The sequence below is a fragment of the Phyllostomus discolor genome, chromosome 8, assembly GCF_004126475.2.
Source record: "Phyllostomus discolor isolate MPI-MPIP mPhyDis1 chromosome 8, mPhyDis1.pri.v3, whole genome shotgun sequence".
Lineage (NCBI taxonomy): Eukaryota > Metazoa > Chordata > Mammalia > Chiroptera > Phyllostomidae > Phyllostomus > Phyllostomus discolor.
The window spans coordinates 49,457,356-49,479,339 of record NC_040910.2 but is presented as its reverse complement, the minus strand read 5'-3'; the positions used below and the strand labels follow the sequence as shown (position 1 = coordinate 49,479,339).

Genomic DNA, 21,984 nt, shown 5'->3' with positions numbered 1-21,984 from the left:
GGTTTCGCCTGAGCAACTGGAAAGTAGCTGTTCTGGGGTAAGAAGATTGGCAGTGGAGGTACTTTGGATATACTAAACACGAACTCTCTACCAGACCCAAACAGAGAGGCCGAGGAGCAACTGCTGACAAGTGAAGGCCTGCCTGCACATGGAGCAGCATAGGGCACCTCTTCCGGTCAGGAAGGAAGAAGGGTCTATGAAGCAACCATTGCTGGGTTGGGTGACAACAGGATCTACATGTCAGTCTCACCAACCAAATGTCAATCTCCACAGTCTTGACATACAGCACAGGTGGGTCTCTGCACCCTAGTGGTCCCAGAACTGGAGCTGTGCCACCTCTCCATGGCTTCCTTTGTCTCCTGCTTAGACCCAGGAACCCTATCCACCCTCCCCAAGACAGCAGCTTAAGGAAGCTTCCAAAGCTGAATTCTGTGTCTGCACACTCTCCACAGGCTCCCCAGGTTCTTGAGTCAAACCCAGGTGCCTGGGGAGAGGTCAGGGGAGAAGAGCTAAGCTGCACTTTGGTCTTCCCTTCTAGAATAGATCTCACTCTACTCTGGGCCTGAGCCATTTCCTGACACCTATCTCTGAGTGACAGTGGCAGAGATGTGGTGGTTGTGTTTTGGAAGGAACTCATACCAAAAACGCCAGCTCTCACAATGTCAAAGATCGTTAAGCTGAGTATAAGGAATGCAATTTAACTTGGGAAACAAAGAGATGACCCGATGGCCAGCCTGCACCACTGGACACAGCAGAGAAGAGGCAGGACCACAAGGAGCAACTGGCAGGGAAAGCTTGTCACTCTCTGAGCCTTAGTTTCCCCATCCATACCTCACAGACATGCTATGTGAAAAGACACAGAGTGATGTTAGAAATAACCTAAATGAGAAAATTAAGTTGTACAACTGTATAATACCATTCACATGGTTTAAAGGGCTTATAATCTGCAGGGAAAAAAAATATTGCAAGTTTCCCAAAATCGAAACTGAAAGAAATGGGGCTAAAATCCACAGCACTCATCTCTGAAGAGTGGATTATTATTAAGAAACTTTCACTTTCTGTATTAAATTATTTCTTTGAACAATGATTATGTAAAGTCTTGTATTAAAAGAAAACAAAGATAAAAAAGAAAGCTAGATAAAATAATAGTTACCTTCACAGGCTGAGAATTGAAATAGTAAGTGTGGGGGGGGCAGACAAGAGAAGGCCCTGTGGGAAGGGAGGTCCTGCCCTCCATGGCCCTTGGCCAAGAGGGTATATAAGATGCACAGAGGGCAATTGGCTGGCTCCTGCAACAGGTGGAACCAAGAATGCTAGAGGAACACAGAACCTCAGTGGGCTGAGAGGGAACACTGCTACCACTTTCCCACTTGTTATTGGCAAATGCCTGCGTAGCTTAAAAGTCCACCTTCTCTGTCACCACGACTCCAGAGCTCTAAGAAGTGTACCCAACCCCCTGCCTCATCCACATGCACACCTTCTACCTAGGCCACTAGCTGTTGGGAGGGGCCACCAAGACACAGCATTAGTGTGGGCCAACTCTGACAGGGCCCATGTTCCACACAATCCCTCACCAGGACTGCCCAAAGCAGCAACCCCACACAACTCAACGGCTTCATCTCTCCTCCCAGCTGAATGCTAAACTCTTTCGTAGCAGAAACTTCTTTTAGCCATTCATCTTTTTTTTTTTTTAATCCTCACCTGAGGACAATTTTTTTCATTGCTTTTATAGTGAGAAAAGGGTGGGTGGCATCAATCAGCTGCCTTCTCTATGCACCCCAACCAGGGACCAAACCTACAACCTGGGCATGTGCCCAGGCCAGGGACAGAACCCATGGTCCCATCAGTCCACGGGATGATGCTCAAACCAACTGAGTCACACTGGCCAGGGTTACCATTTATCTTCATTTTCAGTATGAAGCACACAGTATGGCTTTAGTACTTGCTACTGAGTTAAACCTACATTTCTGTAAATTAGCCTCATGAAGTGTATGATTCCTGGGGTTGCCCTACAGGGTAAAACAAAGCAAATAAGTTTTCGTGAAAAACTCCTGCACTGACAGTAAGGCAAGTGTACTAGGATGGAGCCCCACAGACTGAGGCTGAGGTAGGCACAGGAATACGGAGAGATGGTCCAGGCAGGGGAACATGGGACAAGCTGCTGAGTAGAGACAATCTTATGCAGAACAAGGAGCCACAGCAAGTCCTGTGCTAAAGGTTTGCTCAAAAGGAGAAATAAGTCTCTCCATATTCACTGACTGAAGTTGGGATCTTACCCCTAGCAGTCTGAAAACTTAAAAAACACTCCAGAAACACAGGCATTTTCTCTCTTTTACACCATCAGGAGGGCCCCGGGCCCAGACACCTGGCTAGAAGCTACATGAGACTTCAAAAACACAGACTGAGAAGACCCTGGGGAGACTATACCTGCACCAGTCCAGGGGAGGGGCACACCCACATGCTGGGGGTGATAGCTGCCACTCACCTAGAGCTTCCAAATGTTAACAAGGGGATGGGCACAGCACTCCATAAGGCGGGGAAATTCAAGTCTACGTGAGCTAAGGATCTGGGCCTGGATCCCAGGTCCACCCACACTTCTCTATCTGGCACTCTCACAAGCTGTCTGTGCACTGTGAACCACTCCACTATACAGTCTAAAGACCTTTTGTTAATTATGTTTAAGTGGTTTGTTTTCATCTGGAGTGACAATCACGTGGTGGGACTAAAATGTTGGAAGATCCAACAGCCATCCTCAGATGCCTGCAGCAGCTGCCGCACCTGAGAGAATTAAGATTTGTCTTGCATAGGAAGATACAAGCCCCTAGTATTCAGGTGTTATCACCACCAACCAGGTACAAGGCAGTAGGGTAAACAGCATACCACTTCCTGGTATGTCCCTAGACCTTGAAAAGTGCTGGGCACACAATAGGTGCACAGCAAACATCTGATGAATGAACAAATGAAGATTTTACAGAGAGAAGTTTGGGAAGTGGGGTGGCCTGGATCAGATACTTCAGGCCTGCTTTCTATGCTGGGATTCTCATACCTTGACCCAAGTTGATTGCTCCTGTGTTGTTAACAGAAATGTAGACTATTCTAACATTGTTTGCCCAAAGGGATCATCTCAGATGAGCCTCAGGACCACCTGCAAGGTGAGTGCTACAACCACAGCAGCTCCCCCTCCCTTTTTAAAGATTGTTATATTTTAGAGAGAGGGGGAAGGAGGGGGAGAGAGAGAGAGAGAGAGAGAGAGAGAGAGAGGGAGAGAGAGAAACATCCATCAGTTGCCTCTCATATATGCCCCAAAGAAGGACCAAACCAATAACCCAGGCATGTGCCCTGGACAGGAATTGAACCAGCAACCTTTTAGCTTTGCAGGATGACACCCAACCAACTGAGCCACACAGGTCAGGGCACCAGCCCCCGTTTTACAGGTGGGGAAACTGAGGCAGGTGGAGGTCATAGAGCAAGTGAGTGGGACAGTGCTGGGTACTAAAGGCCATGCGCCTCTAGGCAGGGCCCATCAAAACATCCCATCAACCACCCAGAGCCAGACTCAAGGTTTCCAAAGGACACTAAGAGCTCCTCATGTAGGAGAGTGGGACTCACCTCTCATCACACAGGGTCCAGATGAAATATTAAGCGATTACAGCCTTATGGAGCATCAGAGTGAGACCACACAACATTTACTATTTGCTTTCAAAGTACAGTAAGTTCTGCCGGAGCACCATGCAACAGAAACATAGGGCTTATGGGAACAATGCAGTTAGGTGCACAGTATTCCATCATCACACACACAAAAAAGACAGGAACCCAATTTTACAATGGCAGCATTGTTAAACAACCCAAAAAATACACAAATGCTACCTGAATCCTGCCCTGGGAAGACCTAAGTGTGTGTGACCGTGGGCGGCTTCCACAAGTTGGCAGGAGGCTACCTGACTCCAGAAGGGGATGTGTGTGACCCAGGGAGGCTTGGTGCATCTTAGGTATGTGCATTTTGATTCTGTGTACCAGCAGGTGCTCTTTTGACTGAGAACAGTCTTCTGGATTCACCTGGGATAGGAGCGAGTAAACTTTTTCTTGAAAGGACACAGTAAATAAAGTATTTTCAGCTCAGTGGGCCATTCTGTCTCTGTCCCGATTACTCAGTTCTGCTTCTGTAACACTATGTCCTCATATGGGCATAGCTGTCTCCCAGTCAAACTTTATTTATCAAAATAGGTCACCAGCATTTAGACAACCCAGCATTTCTCCTGGACAAAATCACATATAACCAAACACAATGTGTGTGTTATTCTCCAACTGTGCCCTGATATATCAATAGTGTTGGAATAAATGTGCTTTTCTAAAACAAGCATTAGAGCAGAACTACAGAGAAAAAATAGGTTTGAAAAAAGGACTTGAACATGTAAATTCAATCTGAGCCCAATACTCGTGGTTAATCCTTTGAACAAATCAAAAGTAATTTAGTTTCAAAAAGTACCTAGTGTACACAGCTAACTGCAGGGTCAGCCTGTCTCACTACAGGTCAATTTTATACCATCCTAAAAGCCCTACACACTCTCAATATGAATAGGTCCCTCACAAAAGAAAATTATGTGCTATAAACTCAATTACTGTGGCGGATGAAACTTTAACCTAGTTACAAAAACAAGCAGTTCCTCAGCACACGTGCCTGAATATCGGACCAAAGCTCTAAGGAGAAGCACAGGGGCTAAGACACTAATGGGTGAAAGGGGGGTGGGAAGGTGGAGGAAAGAGAAGCCTCTCTGATGGAGGGGAGTTTGAGCAGGGATAGAAAGTGTGGATCAAGCAGAGTGGAGCGGATTCACTGGAGACCTGGGAGCCCATGGGATGCCCTGAAGGACCACAGGTAACCAGGTAACCAGGACTCACCTTTGCCAGGGAAAACCTAAGAAGGGTGCTTTACCTGGTGTGAAGGAGAGAACCATCTGGATGCAGACCCACACCAAACTGGCTCCAAATGCCCCACTCTAGGGCAGAGGGCAGCACCTCCAGAGCTATGGCACCCTTTGCCTATCTCTAAACAATCAAGATTTGCACCCAGTACATTCTGCCTATGACTGCAGCTCCACAGCCCAGCCCAGAGATAGCAGGAAAGTCTTGAGAACTTGCCTGGGGCTCAGCCTGCACCTAGTCAGCACCTCAGTCCTTCAATTCTGCTGACATTTGTGTTAACACTGGGCCAGGCTGGTGGGCACTTCACCCCCAACATGGTGGCACCCTATTGGTCTTACACTGGGGTTCCTTGGACCTGGGGATTTGAATCAGGTTTTCTGAACCTTCTGCCTATAAAGAGAAGCCAGCACAGTCCTCCAGATTGACAGCCACTTCACAAAAATGAGACACATGACCAAGAAATTCTCCTGTCCTACTAAAGGGGCTCAGCTGCTTTTCCAAAGGCTTACATGAGGTGGGCAATCTCATGGTCCACTTCCAAGAGCCATGGTTCCAAGGGCTCTGGGTTGCAGGGAGCCAAAGGCAGTGAATAGAGAGGGAAAGGGACAAGAAACATGGCACTTAGACTTGGGAACATGTGACCTCACTCTATGGACACCCTATTGACAGAGGACACATAGAAGATACTGGGTGACCAATAGACACCTTCCTGCTCCCCAAAGATACAACACACCAGGCTAGGTAAACACCAAGCAATCTTGCACTACACATACAAGCACACATACTTATGCAACCACACTCATGCATGCTCACATAGACACATGCACCCTTACATGCTGCAGTTTTCACCCCCTCCTTCCACTTTTGAATCTTGCCCAATTATCTCAGAAAAGGTCTTTCTTAACTGTTCAATTCTTAGGAAAGAATAACAGTTCTTGCCCTGACCAGTGTGGCTCAGTTGGTTGGGTGATGTCCTGCAAAGCAAAAGGTTGCTGGTTGATTCCTGGTCAGGGCACATGCGAGAGGCAACCAACCAATGTGTCTCTCTCCCATCAATGCTTCTCTTCCTCTCTTTATCCTTCCCTTGCCCTCTCTCTAAAAATAAGTAAATAAAATCTTTTAAAAAAAGAATAGCAGTTCTTACGGGTGATTAGTGTCCACTCAGCTCTGGATCCACCTGTTTCAACAAAGAGGAAAACCAGTAAGTATAAACATGAGATCAGACACAGGAGCCAGGATCACTAACTTCTAAAGCACGTGAAGGAGCCCAGAGCCTTGAAGGGTCTGGTGTGAATCCCCGTGTACTTCTGTCACTTCAACCCACAGATAATTCTGCACCTGACTTTGAAAACAGTAGCAGCGCAACCACGTTCATTTCTACAACTTCGTTCATGCACAAAATAACATAAGCTTCCAGAGAATTCAAAGAACTGTTTACTGTTGTTTATCTGAGTGATGAGTGAACCCAGAAGGGAACTTCTGCAGCATAAGGTGCTTGTTACTCAGGACCTAGGACACCCCATCTCCAAGTTCATGGCCCACCTGACCCAGCAGGATGTGGACACCAACAGGCTCTTGACAAATACTGATCCTGGGCCCAATTAGTGACCTCCAAAGAGCCAGTGACCTGGGGGTGCCTCCTCTGTGAAGGGCTGGAGGGGCAGCTCAGGGCCCCCACCTTCATGGGAACATAGACCCAGTAAGGGCTATTGAGATGTGAGTGCCAAGCACCATTTTATTACAAGTCAACACCAGAAAAGGAGTCCACCTGCTGCTTCAGAGGAGATGAGGAAGAGTCTAGAACTGTTTCACTTGAGCTGGGGCAGAATCTGAACGTGTAGAGAAAAACAGAAGGAGGAAGAAATGGTAGCAGAAAAGGTGAAGTGGCACAAATATACGGGCACGTGAAAACCTGTCTTCAAGAAAAGTAGATACCACCAACCAAATAAAAGGATCCTCAACCAAAACTTTTAACAACTGTTTTTTTAAGACTTGTGTGTGCACACAACTTAAAAGTGCCTCCAGTCACTCTATCAAATAAGTCCCTCTGGTTATGGTGTGCTCTTCGGGGTATCTCTCTGCCCCCAGCCCCGACAGGTGCTGCCTACCTAATCCTTCCAGGAAGAGATACCACTTGCAAGTGTGAGAGGCAGGAGTCAAAAGGAAAGGCTAAGTAGGGAAGTTCAGGAACATCTCAGCCTCCTCATAGGGCACTTCTAACACCCCAGGTGTGCCCAAACACTGTACTCCATTTGAAATGCTGATGAGGCATCAAATATAAGCCCATCACCACAGGGGTGGAGTAGAGGGGTCATATCCAAGGTAGAGTCAGACCAAGACATCCATCCTATCCCAGTCACCTTCACTCCTAGGTTCAAGAAACACCCAGCAATGCGGGTCATTAAGACTGAAGGGAGCCCTGGCTGGTGTGGCTTGGTGGATTGAGCCCTGGTCAGTGAACTGAAAGGCTGCCGGTTTGATTCTTGCTCAGGGCATATGCCTGGGTCCCTAGTTGGGGGCATGTGAGAGGAAACCAACTAATGTTCCTCTCACACATCAATGTTTCTCTCCCTCTCTTTCTCTCTCCTTTCCCCTCTCACTGAAAATAAATAAATAGAATCTTAAAAAAAAAAAAAAAGACTGGCGTAAAAAAAAGGAAGAAAAAAAAGAGGCAGCACCTCCAGCATTTACATTTACCAATAAACCCACATTTACAATCTGATTTTTTTAAGGTAGAAGACTTGTAAATAATAAATAATGCCTCTGATTTAATATTTTTTTGTATCTAGTTAACAAAATTAACCTGGAGAGCAGACATTTTAACATATTCAAATAGTGACCATCAACATTTTAAATAGAAAACCTCTTCAGATTCCTCAATGTAAATCCCATGATGACCGCACAGTGCAGAAGGCATTGGGAGCATCTCACCCCAGCACAATGTGTGGGAACAAACCAATTTCAGGACAAGTCATTTCTAGAAAACCCACAGTCACTGTCCTTGGCGAGGCTTGTGCCACAGTAACCACCAGCCCTGTGACGGTTGCACCTGGCTGCTCACACTCACCCTGGGAGAACCAGGTCCCCTGACCTCAACCTCCCTCCATGGAGTCATGGGGAAAAAAACTAGGGAAAGCATAGCTCCCTCCTGGAATATCGTATGGGGGTTATATTTTTATCTTTCCCCTAAAACTCTAAAAACATCCAACACTGACCACAAAAGCTACATGAATCCCACTTAGTTCCATCTGCACTGCAGCTCATGCATTGGCTTCTGAGCACCCTTCCCAGTGACATGAGACAAAACCGTCTTCATCTATAAGTTGTGGCAGGCACTCAGTGGAAGTAAGTGCACCTACACTGATCACATGTTAAGGGAAGACTGCTAGAAAGTGTCTTTAAAATTGTCACCAGCTCCTCCAAGCTCACAGTGGAGATAAGGACTTAGTTTTAGTGTTTGCTATCTCAGAGGTGCTTAGTAAGCACCCACTGCACCCACTTGGGGCCACTTCAGGTAGATATCTGAGTCTCCGACAGATGCTGGACTGTGGCCAAATCCCAACCCTGAGGCCCTGAAGAGAAAAACAGATGCTGCTGGAGGAGCACACAGAACAGAAACAAAGAAGCTGCCTATAAAGGGGAATCTGAGTAATATTAAATATCCACAGAGAAACGGTGACCAGGAGTCCCCCTGGTGCAGAATGTCATTGTGAGAAGGAGCTGGTCGAATTTCTCACCAAAAGGAAAGGACCAGCCCTTTGTCCCCTCCCAACTGCCTCATGGGCTGTGAGCCTTGCAGGCCACAAAGGGTTAACGCCTGCCATTTCCACATCTGCAATGTGCCCATCGGTGTCACATCACAAAATGGGAGGCCCTAACTCTTCCAGGGCCAACTCCCTCAGGGCCCAGCGCAGAGCAGCCCTGACCACCAGCTCCATTGAGGCCTGTGGCTGGAAATGGCAGGGAGGTTTTGCACGGAAAATTCCAGAACAGCCACAAAGGCCTTCCCCATTCCAAGAAGGAGACATGAGTGGAAAGCGGGTGAACAGGTGTGCATTTGTTGTCGTTTTTCATCAGGGCACCCAGCAATGCTGTAACTAGATTGCCTAGAGGCCCTGCCTGGGCATCCTTTGTCAAGCTCCTCCCTGAACATGTCCTTTTTTGGTGTCAAAGCCCACAGTTGCCCCAGGAGGACTAGAGCCAGCAGGATAAGCTACTTTTAGGACTAAAGCAAGTTTCGGGTCTTAATGAAGCCATGGGCCTAAAAAAGTTTTCATACCACTTTCCACAAACTATAAGAACTAAAACAGATTCCATCTTTCCCCTCCACCCTCTAAGTGGAAATATTCCCTTGGGCAGGGGTTGTCCTGGTTTTGGACACCTAATCCAACCTCTAGGAAACTGCCAGGCTAATAAGCTGGAGAGTATCACATTAGTGATCCTTTTGTAAAACATGCTACAAAAGGTAAAAGCAAGGCCCTCAACCCAGGCTAGAAATCCTATCAGCCTCTCTGACCTCACCTCCCACCATCCCATGTTCCCTCCCAACCCCTCAACCCCATTCTTTCAGAAAGCTCTGGCCACAGTTACATCCTGGCTGCTCCTCTGAGAGCCAAGCTCACTTCCACCTCAGGGCCTTTGCACTTCTAGGAAGGCTCTTCCCCCAGGTCTCTGTACAAAGCTCTTTCTTCAGGTCTTGGCTGGGATAGCAAAATGACGTGTATCTCCCTTCCACACTTGCCCTTTCCCACTCCGTCACCACTTGACATTCTATTTACTAATCTCTATTTGTGTGCCCCGCCCCCTACACAAGAATAGGAAATCTTGGTTCAGCACTACCATCCTAGGGCCCAAAACAGAATGATGCTCAATATGTATGTGTTAAAAAGATGAGAGAAGGAAAAAATAAAGAGAGACGGCCCTTGCCAGTGTGGCTCAGCTGGTTGGAGCGTAACTAACTAAAGTAATCCCATAACTAAAGGGCTGCAGCAGATTTGGTTCCTGGCCAGGGTACAAACCTAGGTTGCAGGTTTGATCCCTAGTCCAGGCATGCATGGGAGACAACCAAAGTTTCTTTCTCACATGGATGTTTTTCTCTCTCCCTTCCTCCCCACCCCCACCTCAAAACAGTGAGAATATGTCCTCAGGTGAGGATTTAAAAATAATAAAACATAAGAAAAAGTACTTTCAGAAGTCCCAGCTATCACCCTCCCATTCCTAGTTAAATAAGCCAAATGTCTTCATTTTGCTAGTAGAAAATGTCTTCAAAATGCCAGTAGAAAAAATGATTAAAAAACACACTACTTTACACATTATGAAAATTAACCCAAATGGGTAAAAGACTTAAATTTAAAATGCTAAACCTATTATAAAACTAATAGAAGAAAATATAAAAAGGTTCTCTGGCTGGTGTGGCTCAGTGGATTGAGTGCCAGCCTATGAACCAAAGGGTCATCGGTTTGATTCCCAGTCTAGGGAGCATGCCTGGGATGTGGGCCAGATCCCCAGTTGGGGGCACAAAGAGGCAACCACACACTGATGTTTCTCTTCCTCCCTTCCCATCCCTAAAATTAAATAAATAAAATCTTTTAAAAAACTAAAAGATATATCATGACCTTGGATTTGGTAACAGATTCTTACATATGACACCAAAAGTACGGTATCAACAAAAGGAAAAAAGATTAATAGGACTTCATCAAAATTCAAATCTTTTGTGCAAATAACACAAGAAAGTGAATAAACAACCCTCAGAAAAGGAGGAAATATGTGCAAACCATATATCTGATAAGAGTTTAGTGCCAGGAATGTATAAAGAACTTTTAAAACTCAATAATAAAGAGACAACCCAATTCAAAAATGGGCAGAGGAGCTGAAGAGGTACTTTTCCAGTAATATACACATGACCAATAAGTACATGAGAAGATGTTCAACATCACTAATCATCAGGGGAATGCAAATCAAACCACAATGGGATACCACCTCACACCCACTAGGATGGCTATGATTAAAAGAAAAAGTTTTTAACAGGAAAATAATATTTTCCTATTGAGGATGTAGAGAAACTGGACCCCTCATATACTGGCTGTAGGGAATATAAAACAGTGCAACAATGTGGAAAAGTCTAGCAGTTGTTGAAAAAGTTAAATACAGAATTACCATATGACCCAGAAATCCCACTGCCAGATTTATACCCAAGAAATGTATTCAAAGAAAAACTTGTATATAAATGTTAAAAGCAACATTATTCCCAACAGTCAACAAGTAAAAATGACCCAACTGTCCACCAACAGATGAATGGATAAATAAAATGTGGTCCATCCACACAGTGGAATATTATTTAGCCTATAAAAAGTAGCCCTTCATTCCTATAAAAAGGAATGAAGTTCTGAGTCATGTTACAGCATGAATGATGAAGACATGCTAAGTATGAGAAGCCAGACACAAAAGGCCACATAGAGATATGGAATGTCCAAAACATGCAAATCCATAGAGACAGAAAATAGACAGTAGTTGCTAGGGCCCCAGGTAGCACAGAGGTGGGGAAGTGAGGAGTGGCTGCCAACGGGGTATAGTTTTCTTTTTGAGGTGATGAAAATGTTCTGGAATTAGAGGTGATGGTTGCACAACACTGAAAAAGTACAAATGCCAATGAACTCACACTTTAAAATGGTTAAAGAGTAAATTTTATGTGAACTTTACCTTCATATTTTTTAAAGACAGGATTTAAAAAATAGAAAAAAAAATCCTAATCCCAAGAGCCACAACCCCTCGAGAACTGCTAAACTAAAAGACAAAAGTAGGTTTACTCCAGGAGCACAGAATCAAGTCTCCAAGGAAAGACTCTTTGTGCACCAAGATCCCAAACCACTGAAGAGCCCCCGTTGACAGGGCCACAGCTCTTCTTAGGTATCACCTGTCTTGTGCTCACAACGCAGCAAGTTCACCATACAGGTGGGAAATAAGAACTATCTCCCAGAGAAGGAGCTGATGCCTTGGACTGTAACCATGTGGGACACACAATTTACAGGTCAGAGAGCCAAAGTGGAGGGAGGTTCACCAGGCCACCACTGGCAGAGCTCTATTCAAGTCAGGCTCATACAGGCTTCACTATGAGTGTGCCACCTACCTCAGTCTCAGAGCGGTTCCACTCACTCATTAATACAAACATGTGCTTAGTTTCTACCAGGGACCAGGGCTGACTAGAGCCCATGGACAACCCTGGGGGTTTCCAATGACAGGCCTCACACCCAGGGGAACACAGACCCCATGAAGCTCTGGGAAAACACAAACAAAGGTGGGGGGGATGGGCAGTGGACAAAGAGCAGGTGGATGATGCAGGGCCAGGTCCCTCCCAAGAGAAGACATACAGTGACCCCCTAGATGGCACAGGCTCAAACTTGTAAAGCACTACTGCTTATAAGACAAAGTCATGTTGAAGACCAGCTAACCACCTACCTATCCACTCTACTGGCTAGAACTGCTATGGATGGATGACAATGGGGAAATGAGACTGGTCTCTAATCAAGGATACTAACTTAGGGGTGGTGTAGGCAGACATGGCTTGCCTCTTCACACAACCACATCAAAATTACAACTAAAATATAGAACCACCACCACTCAGGACCAACAGAAATAGAGTTGCATGGAAGTCTAACAACTACAAAATTAAAGAAACCACATCCATCTATACTGGTTGGAGGGGCACAGACACAGAACGGGCTGCTCCCTGACACACTTCTGGTGGACAAAAATTTGGGAGGAGTATCTTGAGGATGAGGAATCCCAGCCCCACACCAGGCCCTCCAGCCCAAGGTTCCAGTGCCAGGAAGATAAGTCCCCACAACTTCTGGCAGTGGGGACTGAGAGGGTGGAAGAAACTGCTGGAGCACCAAGGAGTTCCTCTTAAAGAACCTGCACACGTCTCCTACTCGACTCACTCCATCTGAGGTCTAGCACTGGGGTAGTAGCTTGAAAGGCACCAGTGGCATACTGGGAGAAACTGAATTGTCTGGCATCAAGGCAAACAGAGGCCATTATTTCTTTGCTAAACTCTCCTGCAACAGAGCCACAAAGCCAGCAAACTGGTGCCATATCCGAGACTCCATCAACATGGCTAATGCTGTTTGAACAGCCTTGGAGATCCCCAGACACTCTGCCCCACCCAACTTACAGGCCCACCCAAGCTGCTTTTCCATATGAATGGTTGGTCTTGGCTCTCATTGCACAACTTCTTAAATCCCATCATAACAAGCAACAGCTGGCCTCAGTGAGCCACAGGCCCAGCACTAGCTGCCTAGGAATCTATCTCTAAGCCCAGCACAAGTAGCAGCCATCTCAGATTGTTTTATAGCTCAGGAAAGGTGGTCCTGGACAAAACACAGGTAGGGGATGACCTTGGCCTCCACCACCTGGGAAACCCCAGGGCCAGCACACCCAGTGGACAGCTACAGACCATGTCGGAGCACCATCACCCTGCTCCTGCACAGCTGATCCTCCACGAAGGGTGGAGGTTGGTGGTAAGTGATCACAGCCAATCCTTGCAGCTGGCTGGCCTGTGTAAATCCCTCCCGTTGACCTGCCAACAGCAATCAAGGCTCAACTACAGAAGAAGGGTATACTCAGCCCACGTGCAGGCTGCGCCACTGGACCCTACAGGACACCTACTACATTAGGTCATGCTACCAAGACACAAAGTCAAAGCAGCTCTACCAAATACATAGAAACAAATACAAGGAAGCTGCCAAAATGAGGAAACAAAGAAACATGACCCAAATGAAAGGACAGATCAAAACTCCAGCAAAAGAACTAAATGAAATGGAGATAAGCAAGCTATCAGATGCAGAGTTTAAAACACTGGTTATAAGGATGCTCAAGGAACTTAGCAAGGACCTCAACAGTATAAAAAAAGATCGAGTCACAAATGAAGGATACACAAATTAAAATAAAGAATATTAACCTAGGTCTGAAAACAATATATGGGCTGCCACAGTGTGTCAAAGTACTGAAGTGAGAAAGCACAGATGACCCTGACCGGTGTGGCTCAGTTTTTGGGTATTGGCCTACAAAGCAAAAGGTCACCTTTTCTATTCCCTGTCAGGGCACGTACCTGGGTTGCAGGTTCAGTCCCTGATCAGGGTATGTGCAAGAAGCAAAACCGATCTATGTTTCTCACTCACATCAATGTCTCTCTCCCTCCCTTTCCCTTTCTCTAAAAATAAACAAGATATTTAAAAAATAATAAAAGGGAAAAAAGAAAGCACAGGTGGTAACAATGATGCACTCAGGCATGTGTGGGGCAGGAGCAGGCTCACAGAACAGAAAGTACCAACAAACACAGAATGATGCCTGGTTCACTTCCAGGTGCCTTAGCTTCCTTACCTGTGAAACGGGAACAACACTCACCTACTTTATCACTAATGCTCTCCAAGGGCTCCACAAAGGATAGCTATGACTGTTATTATAGAAAATATGAATGCTGCAGGAGAGGCTATCCCAGTCCCCCCTCACAGGCCACCAGCCATGGCCCCTCATAGTGATTCAAGTTTTCTGCTTGAATTTAAACTAACCACAAGCATCCACCATCCTCACTTTGAAAATGGCCATTTTCCCTGCCCTGGGTGATGTGTGTCATAAAGCTCCCTGAGGGAATGCTTGTGTCAAGTCTATTTAGTAAACTTTGATTATAGAAAACTGCAAACATACCCACAGAAGTAAAGAGAGCAGTAGGATTAACTGCATACACCTACCATCCATGTCTCTAGGTGACCAACCTTAACCTTAGTCTTCCCACCCCACTAGCTTTTGTGAAGCAAATTCTACCCAACATGCATTTATGAATGAACGGGTCAATATTTATCTCCATAGGACAAACCACCACCACCCCACAATCACACTTCCAACAATTTAACCAGCATTCCTTAACCTGTCAGAGTCACAATGATTGAAATCTATAGCCCCCTGCCCCATTTTCAAGCATGCCTTGAAGAAATTAGGTCATTTAGCCTGTTTCCCACAGTCAGGTTTTGCTGGTGGCACCCTGTGGTAAATATCACACGCCCCTGATTTCCTGTAAACTAGATTTTGAGGCCCAACCAAGCATGTGCACATTCCTTGGGGGCTGGCCACTGAGGATACTTGCTGTTAGGACCCATCATTTCATTAGGTGCCTGAAAACTTACAATTTTTAATTCCATCACTTCATTTTAATCAGCCAGAATATGTCAAGAGCGGTGGTGTCCATTGGCCACATGTGGCCATTTGAATAGATTAAAATCAAATAAAATTAAAATTTGACTTCTTCAAACTATTCCAGGTAAAATACTAGACAATATGCATTCAGAGCATTCCAGAAAGTTCTGTAGGGTAGTACTGATCTGTGAAGGAATCTTGCCCTCATCACTATTTTGTTCCTTGTGAGTTAAGTCCATAGATAAGAGCTAATAAACGCTTGCTTCTTTCCCTCTATTTACCAATTATCAAAATAAGCTGGTTACCTAATACCCTGCAAAGGGACCAGCAAGTGCTTTCCTTTCCTTTGAGAACCAACTTGAACATGGATTTTTTATCCCTTTGATGCTCCAACTCAGGGCTGCTTGTTCTCCCTCATGTTCACCTGCCCCACCCTTGGCCAGGAAGGCCCTACGGGTCCTTCTGACACAACTGGGATGTTTCAATGCAGATTTAGAATTAAAACAGTTTAACTTAAATGCTTTGATTTTATATTCACACTTTTATTTCACGCTGAAAATTCTGGTTCTTACAGACATTAATGGCTTATTTTCTTCTATAATATATAACACTAAGATTGTTGGTATTAACCTGAAATCAAAAATATGGCTCCTAAAAACAGCTAAAGATTAAAATGTTCATTTTGCCTCACTAAAACATTTATAGTCAAACTGTGTTTAAAAGTCATGTAAAATAAGTGTCTGAGAGGTTAAGTCACCAACTTGAGTTGCAACTTACATGCACCTAGATTCATTTGTTTCATTTTGCTTTGGTTTTTAGGGAGCGTCAATGCCCCCAACACACTTTTATTTTATAATTATATAAACACCATCCAATGCTACACAGAAGGAAACTAGGGTAAGTCTCCAGTAATCCCGTCCCCCTCTCACTCCTCCTCTCAGAGGTGACCACATGGTTGATTTATACAAGCACATATATGTCCATATCCTCCCCACCTTTCCTTAGATAAAAGTAAGTACACTACAGCTCTTTGCCTTTCATCTTGTTCTTTTTTCCACTTGTCATTTCACCCTAGAAATCCTGTCATCACAACATGAAGATCTCATCATTCCTTTGCTGAGGGGCACAGCTCCACCCCATCAGACCCCAACCTCAACCAACAAACACCTAAGTCATTTCCAGTTTTGCCACTTCAGAATGTCGTAATACACAGCCCTATCGCAATCCTTATTTTTAACAGTGTATCTTTGGGATATATTTTTAGAAGTGGAATTGCTGGAGCAAAGGCTAAGCAATTCCCACTCAAGGGAGTATGAACCTCTAAAGGCAACATATAGTGGTGCCCAATTCCCACCAATAAAATGGTGTCTACCTCTATGGACAGAAGGTCAAAAATGTTTTGACAATCCAACAACCATTTATGGTATCAGAGAGACTGACCATCTTCCATACCTTGGTTGGTTAAGGGCCACCTACATTAGTCTCTATGAACTGTTTTTCTGTAAATCACACCCATTTTTGATCTTGAATATACAGCACAAAGCCCAGCTCTTGGTACATGAGCCAGGCGTACCTGCCAAATGAACAGGACCCAACAGAACTTCAAGGGTGAATACTGTGTCCCTTATCCCAAGCAGGCAGTCTGACCCTCCATGTGCACACCAACAACCACATACAATGTGGGGGGCTGTGTGTGCCTCATGGCTTGCCAAGAGTCAGCCCTCCTCTTGCCTGCTCCTCCTCTGTGCCCAGTGTGTCCTGAGTGACAGGAAAAAGGAGAAACCCAGCTGACCACATGCCACAGTTCAGCTGAAGTAGGTATGAACTGATGCTAACTAGAGAAAACCTAAAATAAATGGATTTGTTGGACTGACCTATACCCCACAACAAAAAGCAAAAAGCTGACATATTTATAATCTTTAAAAAATTGCACCTGGATGGCAGGCTCTGACTGCTGGGTCCTGAGAGCCCTTGACAGAACCTGCATTTGACAGCTCTATGCAGTGAGGAATGGCTGTTTCCCCACAGACACAGGGTGAATTAAGGGCAACCAGCTCCAAGCAACACTGCAAGGCCCTGCACTGCTGACAACTGTAAGGAAAAATTCTACCAGTTTTGGTCAGCATTGGGAAATCACAGAAATGGCCAGAGGGTCAAGGCCACCTGGCCAGGATTATCCTCTGCCACCAATCCTCACAGAGGACAGCTCATCCTATTTAGGCCAGGGCTTTTCAAGTGAGTGACCCCTGAGACATGAGGTAGGCAGGACCTGGGTGGCCCCATGGAGACAGTGTTAGCACACAATCCTGGAGGACTTGCCTCCCTCCATTTCCTCTAGGAGGTGGCCACCAGCTTCCAAAGCAGTGCTCAGTTTCAGATGTCTAAAGAGCTGAATGAGGCTCTTCGGTAAGTCAGGACCTTCATTATACAGATACCAGAACCTAAGTACTCACCTGGCTTCTGGGCATGGGACTCTGGTCCTACCAGCTGGTCATGGCAGCAACTAAGTAAACAGCAACCTGCGTCAACGTGCTTGCCAACCTAAAGTGAAAGACAGAAAAAGAAAAACTGAGTTTCCCAGGAAAGTTTCTGGAACATTCTGGTAATTTTAAATACCTCCAACCCTTAGGATTACATAGTGAAATTTCAGATTTCAACCAAAGCTCTGTCTCAGCTCTTTTCCAGAGGGAACAGCTAAAGAAATAAGTTTCTTCAGTCTCTGACCTATGGCCTTATGCGGTGTTACAAACACTAGCATAGCAGACACTGTCTTCAACAATATGGAGATAAGAGGTTGTACACAGCCACACGGCCACATGCCAAATACACAGAAAATGGTTCAAGGTTTGATTGTAACAGTAATAACATTAACAGCAGAAACAGTAAATAGGTGCTTAAGAGTGAGTTCCAGGTATTATGCTAAGAAACTCAGTATCTCTATGAATCCAAAGGACAACCTTAGAGGCAGGTTACAGAATCATACCCATTCTACAGATAAGGAATCGGATGTATCTGATACTCATGAACTTGCCCAGGGTCACCTAGGTCTCCCTCTCCAGAAATGATCTCTTTGTTCCCTGGTGCATGTTCCTTAGCATAGATCCCAGAGAAACCACTCTCCATCCCAGTCAGTGCAGGATTTGCCCTCAACAAGTTGAGGGTGTAATGTGCCTGGGGACAGATATACTTCACCTTCTAAATGGAGGCAGCTTCACCTTTGTGGGGCAACTCACAGTTTTCCCCCAGGAATCATCTCCAGAGAGCTAACACTGCTCAGGGAGGAAGGGGCTAACCATTTTACAGACAGAAAAACTAAGGCTCAAAAATGTGCGGGAACTCTCCTGAGGTCACCGACATAGCTGACTTCAGGACTTGCCCTTCTTTGTGACATAAGATGTCCAGGGCTCCAGTTGCAAAGGCTAAAACCCAGTGAATCAGCCAAGCCCTGGACTTAGTATTGTCAGTATCACCTCTGTCATTCTTTACACCCACATGATACCGGAGCTTGCTTGATATAAAACCTTTATTTTTAAACTGGGTTCACAGTAATTCATTGCTCATGGATGGTGAGAAACACTCTGAACAGGAGAACCTGAGAAATAAGCAAATATCAGTGACCTCCCTGGAAAGGCCTCTGGGCACCAAGAAGCACACAGCATCCTCCTTCAGTGAGGTCCAGGGTAAGAAACATAGGAGATGAAGTTAGTCCTAGTTCTTTCCTACCTCCCAAGTGACAGCCTCACTCTGCCATGGAAAGGAAGCCTCAGAACCAGGGGCCCTGGGCTTTCAGAGGACCTGCTCTCTTCAGGATCAAGGTCAATACAAAAAAAGTCAGCATTATTTCTACACATTGGCAACAACCAACCAGAACTATAAGCTTTAAAAAAATCCATTTAAAAGCATAAATAAATGTGAAATACTTAAGAATTTGATTTTTTTAAATGTGCAAGACCTATAAGCTGAAAACTATAATAAATACATCCTTGAGAGAAATGAAAAAAATCAATATAAAGATAGATCTTGTCCATGGGTAAAATGTATCAATTCCTCCCCACCAAACTGATCCAACTTAATGCTTTCCCAATCAAAAAGTCCTAGCATGCTTTTTTTTGTAGAAACAAGCAGCTGATTCTAAAATTTATGTGGAAATGTAAAAGACCTAGAATAATGAAAGCAACATTGAAAAAGAAGAGCAAATTTGGAGGGCTTCCCCTACCTGAGCTAAGACTTACCATAAGGCTGGGGAGGAGGGGAAAGGAAAGAAGGGAATTTTGAAAGAAGGTGAAGGTACTAGTCAAGGAACATGTATGAAAGACCCATGGACATGGACAATGGTGGGGGACTGATTATGGAAATGGGAGGCAGGCTGGGCACAGGGAGATGAAAGGGGAAATAAATGGAACTAGTGTAAAACAAATTAAAAAAAAAAGTTACCACAAGGCTACAATAACCAAGTCTATGATACAGACATAAATAGACATGAAGATGAACAACCAGAATATATGCATGCACATGTGGACAACTGATTTTCAACAAAGATCTGAGTACCCTATTCTGTGAGACCACAAAACTCACGGGACAACATATCCCTGGGGGGGTTAACCAACAAGGAGGAAGGTCATCTTAATTTGTTATCACAACACACACAGTACATCCTGGGTAGAGTGCAATAGGCAAAGAAATTTTAAGGTCATCTCAGACCATGCCCCACCATGGCTTTCCCTATCTCTTAGCTTATGGCACAATCCAGTCTTCTAGGTGCTCAGATAAAAATCTGGAGTTGCCCTCTTGATCAGAATACCCCACTACCCAGTCCATCTGGAAATCCTGTTGATTCTGCCATCAAACACCCCTGGGGTCCAACCACTTCTCAAACCATCCTCCCTGCTAAAATGGAGGACAGCAAACTAAACCTCCTGCTTTCACTCCTCAGCCTGAAACCGTCTGAAGGCCCTGCATTCACTTGATACAAAGCTTGAGCCTCTCCTGGACTTGGAGGCCCACCAACCAGCCACCTGCTTTTCCTGCTCCAGCGGTGCTGGCCTCCTAAGCCATGACTTCAACACACCAGGCACCCTCCCACTTTGGGGTCTTTATATGTTTTAAACAAAATCTCAGACACTTTATCATTTTAACAATCACAAATTGTAAACAACCTCTGAAAAATATAACTACCATACAAAAATCCCTAAATGTCAACAAATGCCCAGTCCATATTCAGTTCACACAATTTCTCAGAAATGTCTGTATACAGCCTGTTCCAACAATAGCTGCCAGAGCATTTGTGCTAGCTGCTCCCTCTGTCTCAATCACTCTCCCCTAGATGGCTGACGCTTTCCATGTCCCCCCAGGTTGCTGCTCAATGTCTCCCTTACAGAGGCCCACCCTGCTCCTTCTCTCCCACAGCCATGGCCTCTCTGCATGCTCCACACAAGGCAGGTACAGGTGCTGTCTCTATGGACTTTCTCACCTGACAAAAACATAAATGCCACAAGGAAAAAGGTATCTGTCTCCCTGATGCCTATTTTATCCCAAGTACCTAGAACAGTGTCAGATAGGTACCAGGTACACAATAAATATTTATGAAACGAATGAGCCAAGATGGTTTAGCACTGAAGTAAACATTCTGAAAAGCAGTAGACCCTCAGATACAATTAGTGTGAAACTCAAAAAGCAGTCAAAACCAAGCAGTGACCAGTTAGCACCATGAGGAACTGGGAGCACTTCTCTAAAATAAACTATAATCACTATTCACTGATATAGCATTTAGACTGTTTTGCTATCCACCCGCACTGGCTGGGTTTAGACAGCTTTTACTGTTTTTATGTCCAACCCATACATTTAAAACAGTATCAAGTAACCCTTAAGTACACAATTACCAACTCTTAAGAGACTCTTCTTGCTCCCTTGATAAATCATTATGGTTTGGCTTTGACCCTGCACCTGGGTACTCCACTCACACACACACATGCACGCATGCATGCGCACACACACACCCCTCCCCCACACCAACTCTGAGACACATCCCAACACAAGTGATTTCCCAGTCTAAAAGAGGTCACACTCGGTTAGAGGGCAGCCTTGGTGATTTACATGAAATCAAGTTACTGCACTTTGGGCAACAGATGTCCTGTGCTGCCATTTCATCCTCTGGAGCTCAGGTAAGTAATGTCGGCTCCGTTTTAACTAGAGGCAAGAAGCCCCAGCCAGACACCACCTACTATCTGGGGAGCTCCGGTTCTGAGGAAACACTTGGGTTGCAGTGCCTGTGGCCAGCAGAGAAAGAGGTCTCTGGGGTCGTGGGCACCTGATCAGGAAGCTTGGGCTCTCCAAGGTGCTCCCAGAGGGCCCATCGTCCCTGCCAGAGGCCCAGCCCTTATGGAAACTGCACATTTCTGGCCTCCTCCTATCCCTGTCTGTACTAACCAAACACTTGTGCTATCGCTAAAATTCTTTAACTGTGTCTGCACCCAAATGTTTACCACCTTGGCTCAAATCCAGTCCTGGGAACATGACATTTGGAAAATAAACTTCGAGGGGAAACCCAACAATACATTCACCTTCTCCCACCCCCAGGTCCACATAGTCCACTTGTTCCATGCAATCCAAATGCCCCTGAACACAGGAGCAACTTAGACTCTTTCTGTCAACAGTCTCAGCAACTGCACCACCAGAAGGGAACTCCCTGGCCAGCCCTATCAGAAAGGGAGAAACTGAGGCAGAACAAACTGTGAAGCATCAAGAAAACCCACAGGTTATACTGCTCCAACATGTGCTGGCTAGTTGGGGAAGGACTGGATTTGGTTTTCTAACCTGGGGGCAGAAAACTACTGTCTGGGCCTGTTGTAGTGAACAGTTTTCCTGGAATACAGT

At 45.3% G+C, this 21,984-nt stretch overlaps 1 protein-coding gene across 4 annotated transcripts in view; it reads right to left on the bottom strand.

The window, feature by feature from the left end:
• GATAD2A (GATA zinc finger domain containing 2A) overlaps positions 1-21,984 on the bottom strand; it is a 104,944-nt gene that overhangs the window by 41,839 nt on the left and 41,121 nt on the right. For all 4 annotated transcript variants that reach the window (XM_028519142.2, XM_036032646.1, XM_036032644.1 and 1 more), the window contains one exon: positions 17,565-17,652. In XM_028519142.2, coding sequence (XP_028374943.1) covers positions 17,565-17,579 — 15 coding nt within the window. In that variant the 5' untranslated portion in view covers positions 17,580-17,652. Of the gene's footprint in view, positions 1-17,564; positions 17,653-21,984 lie in introns of those variants that run through there.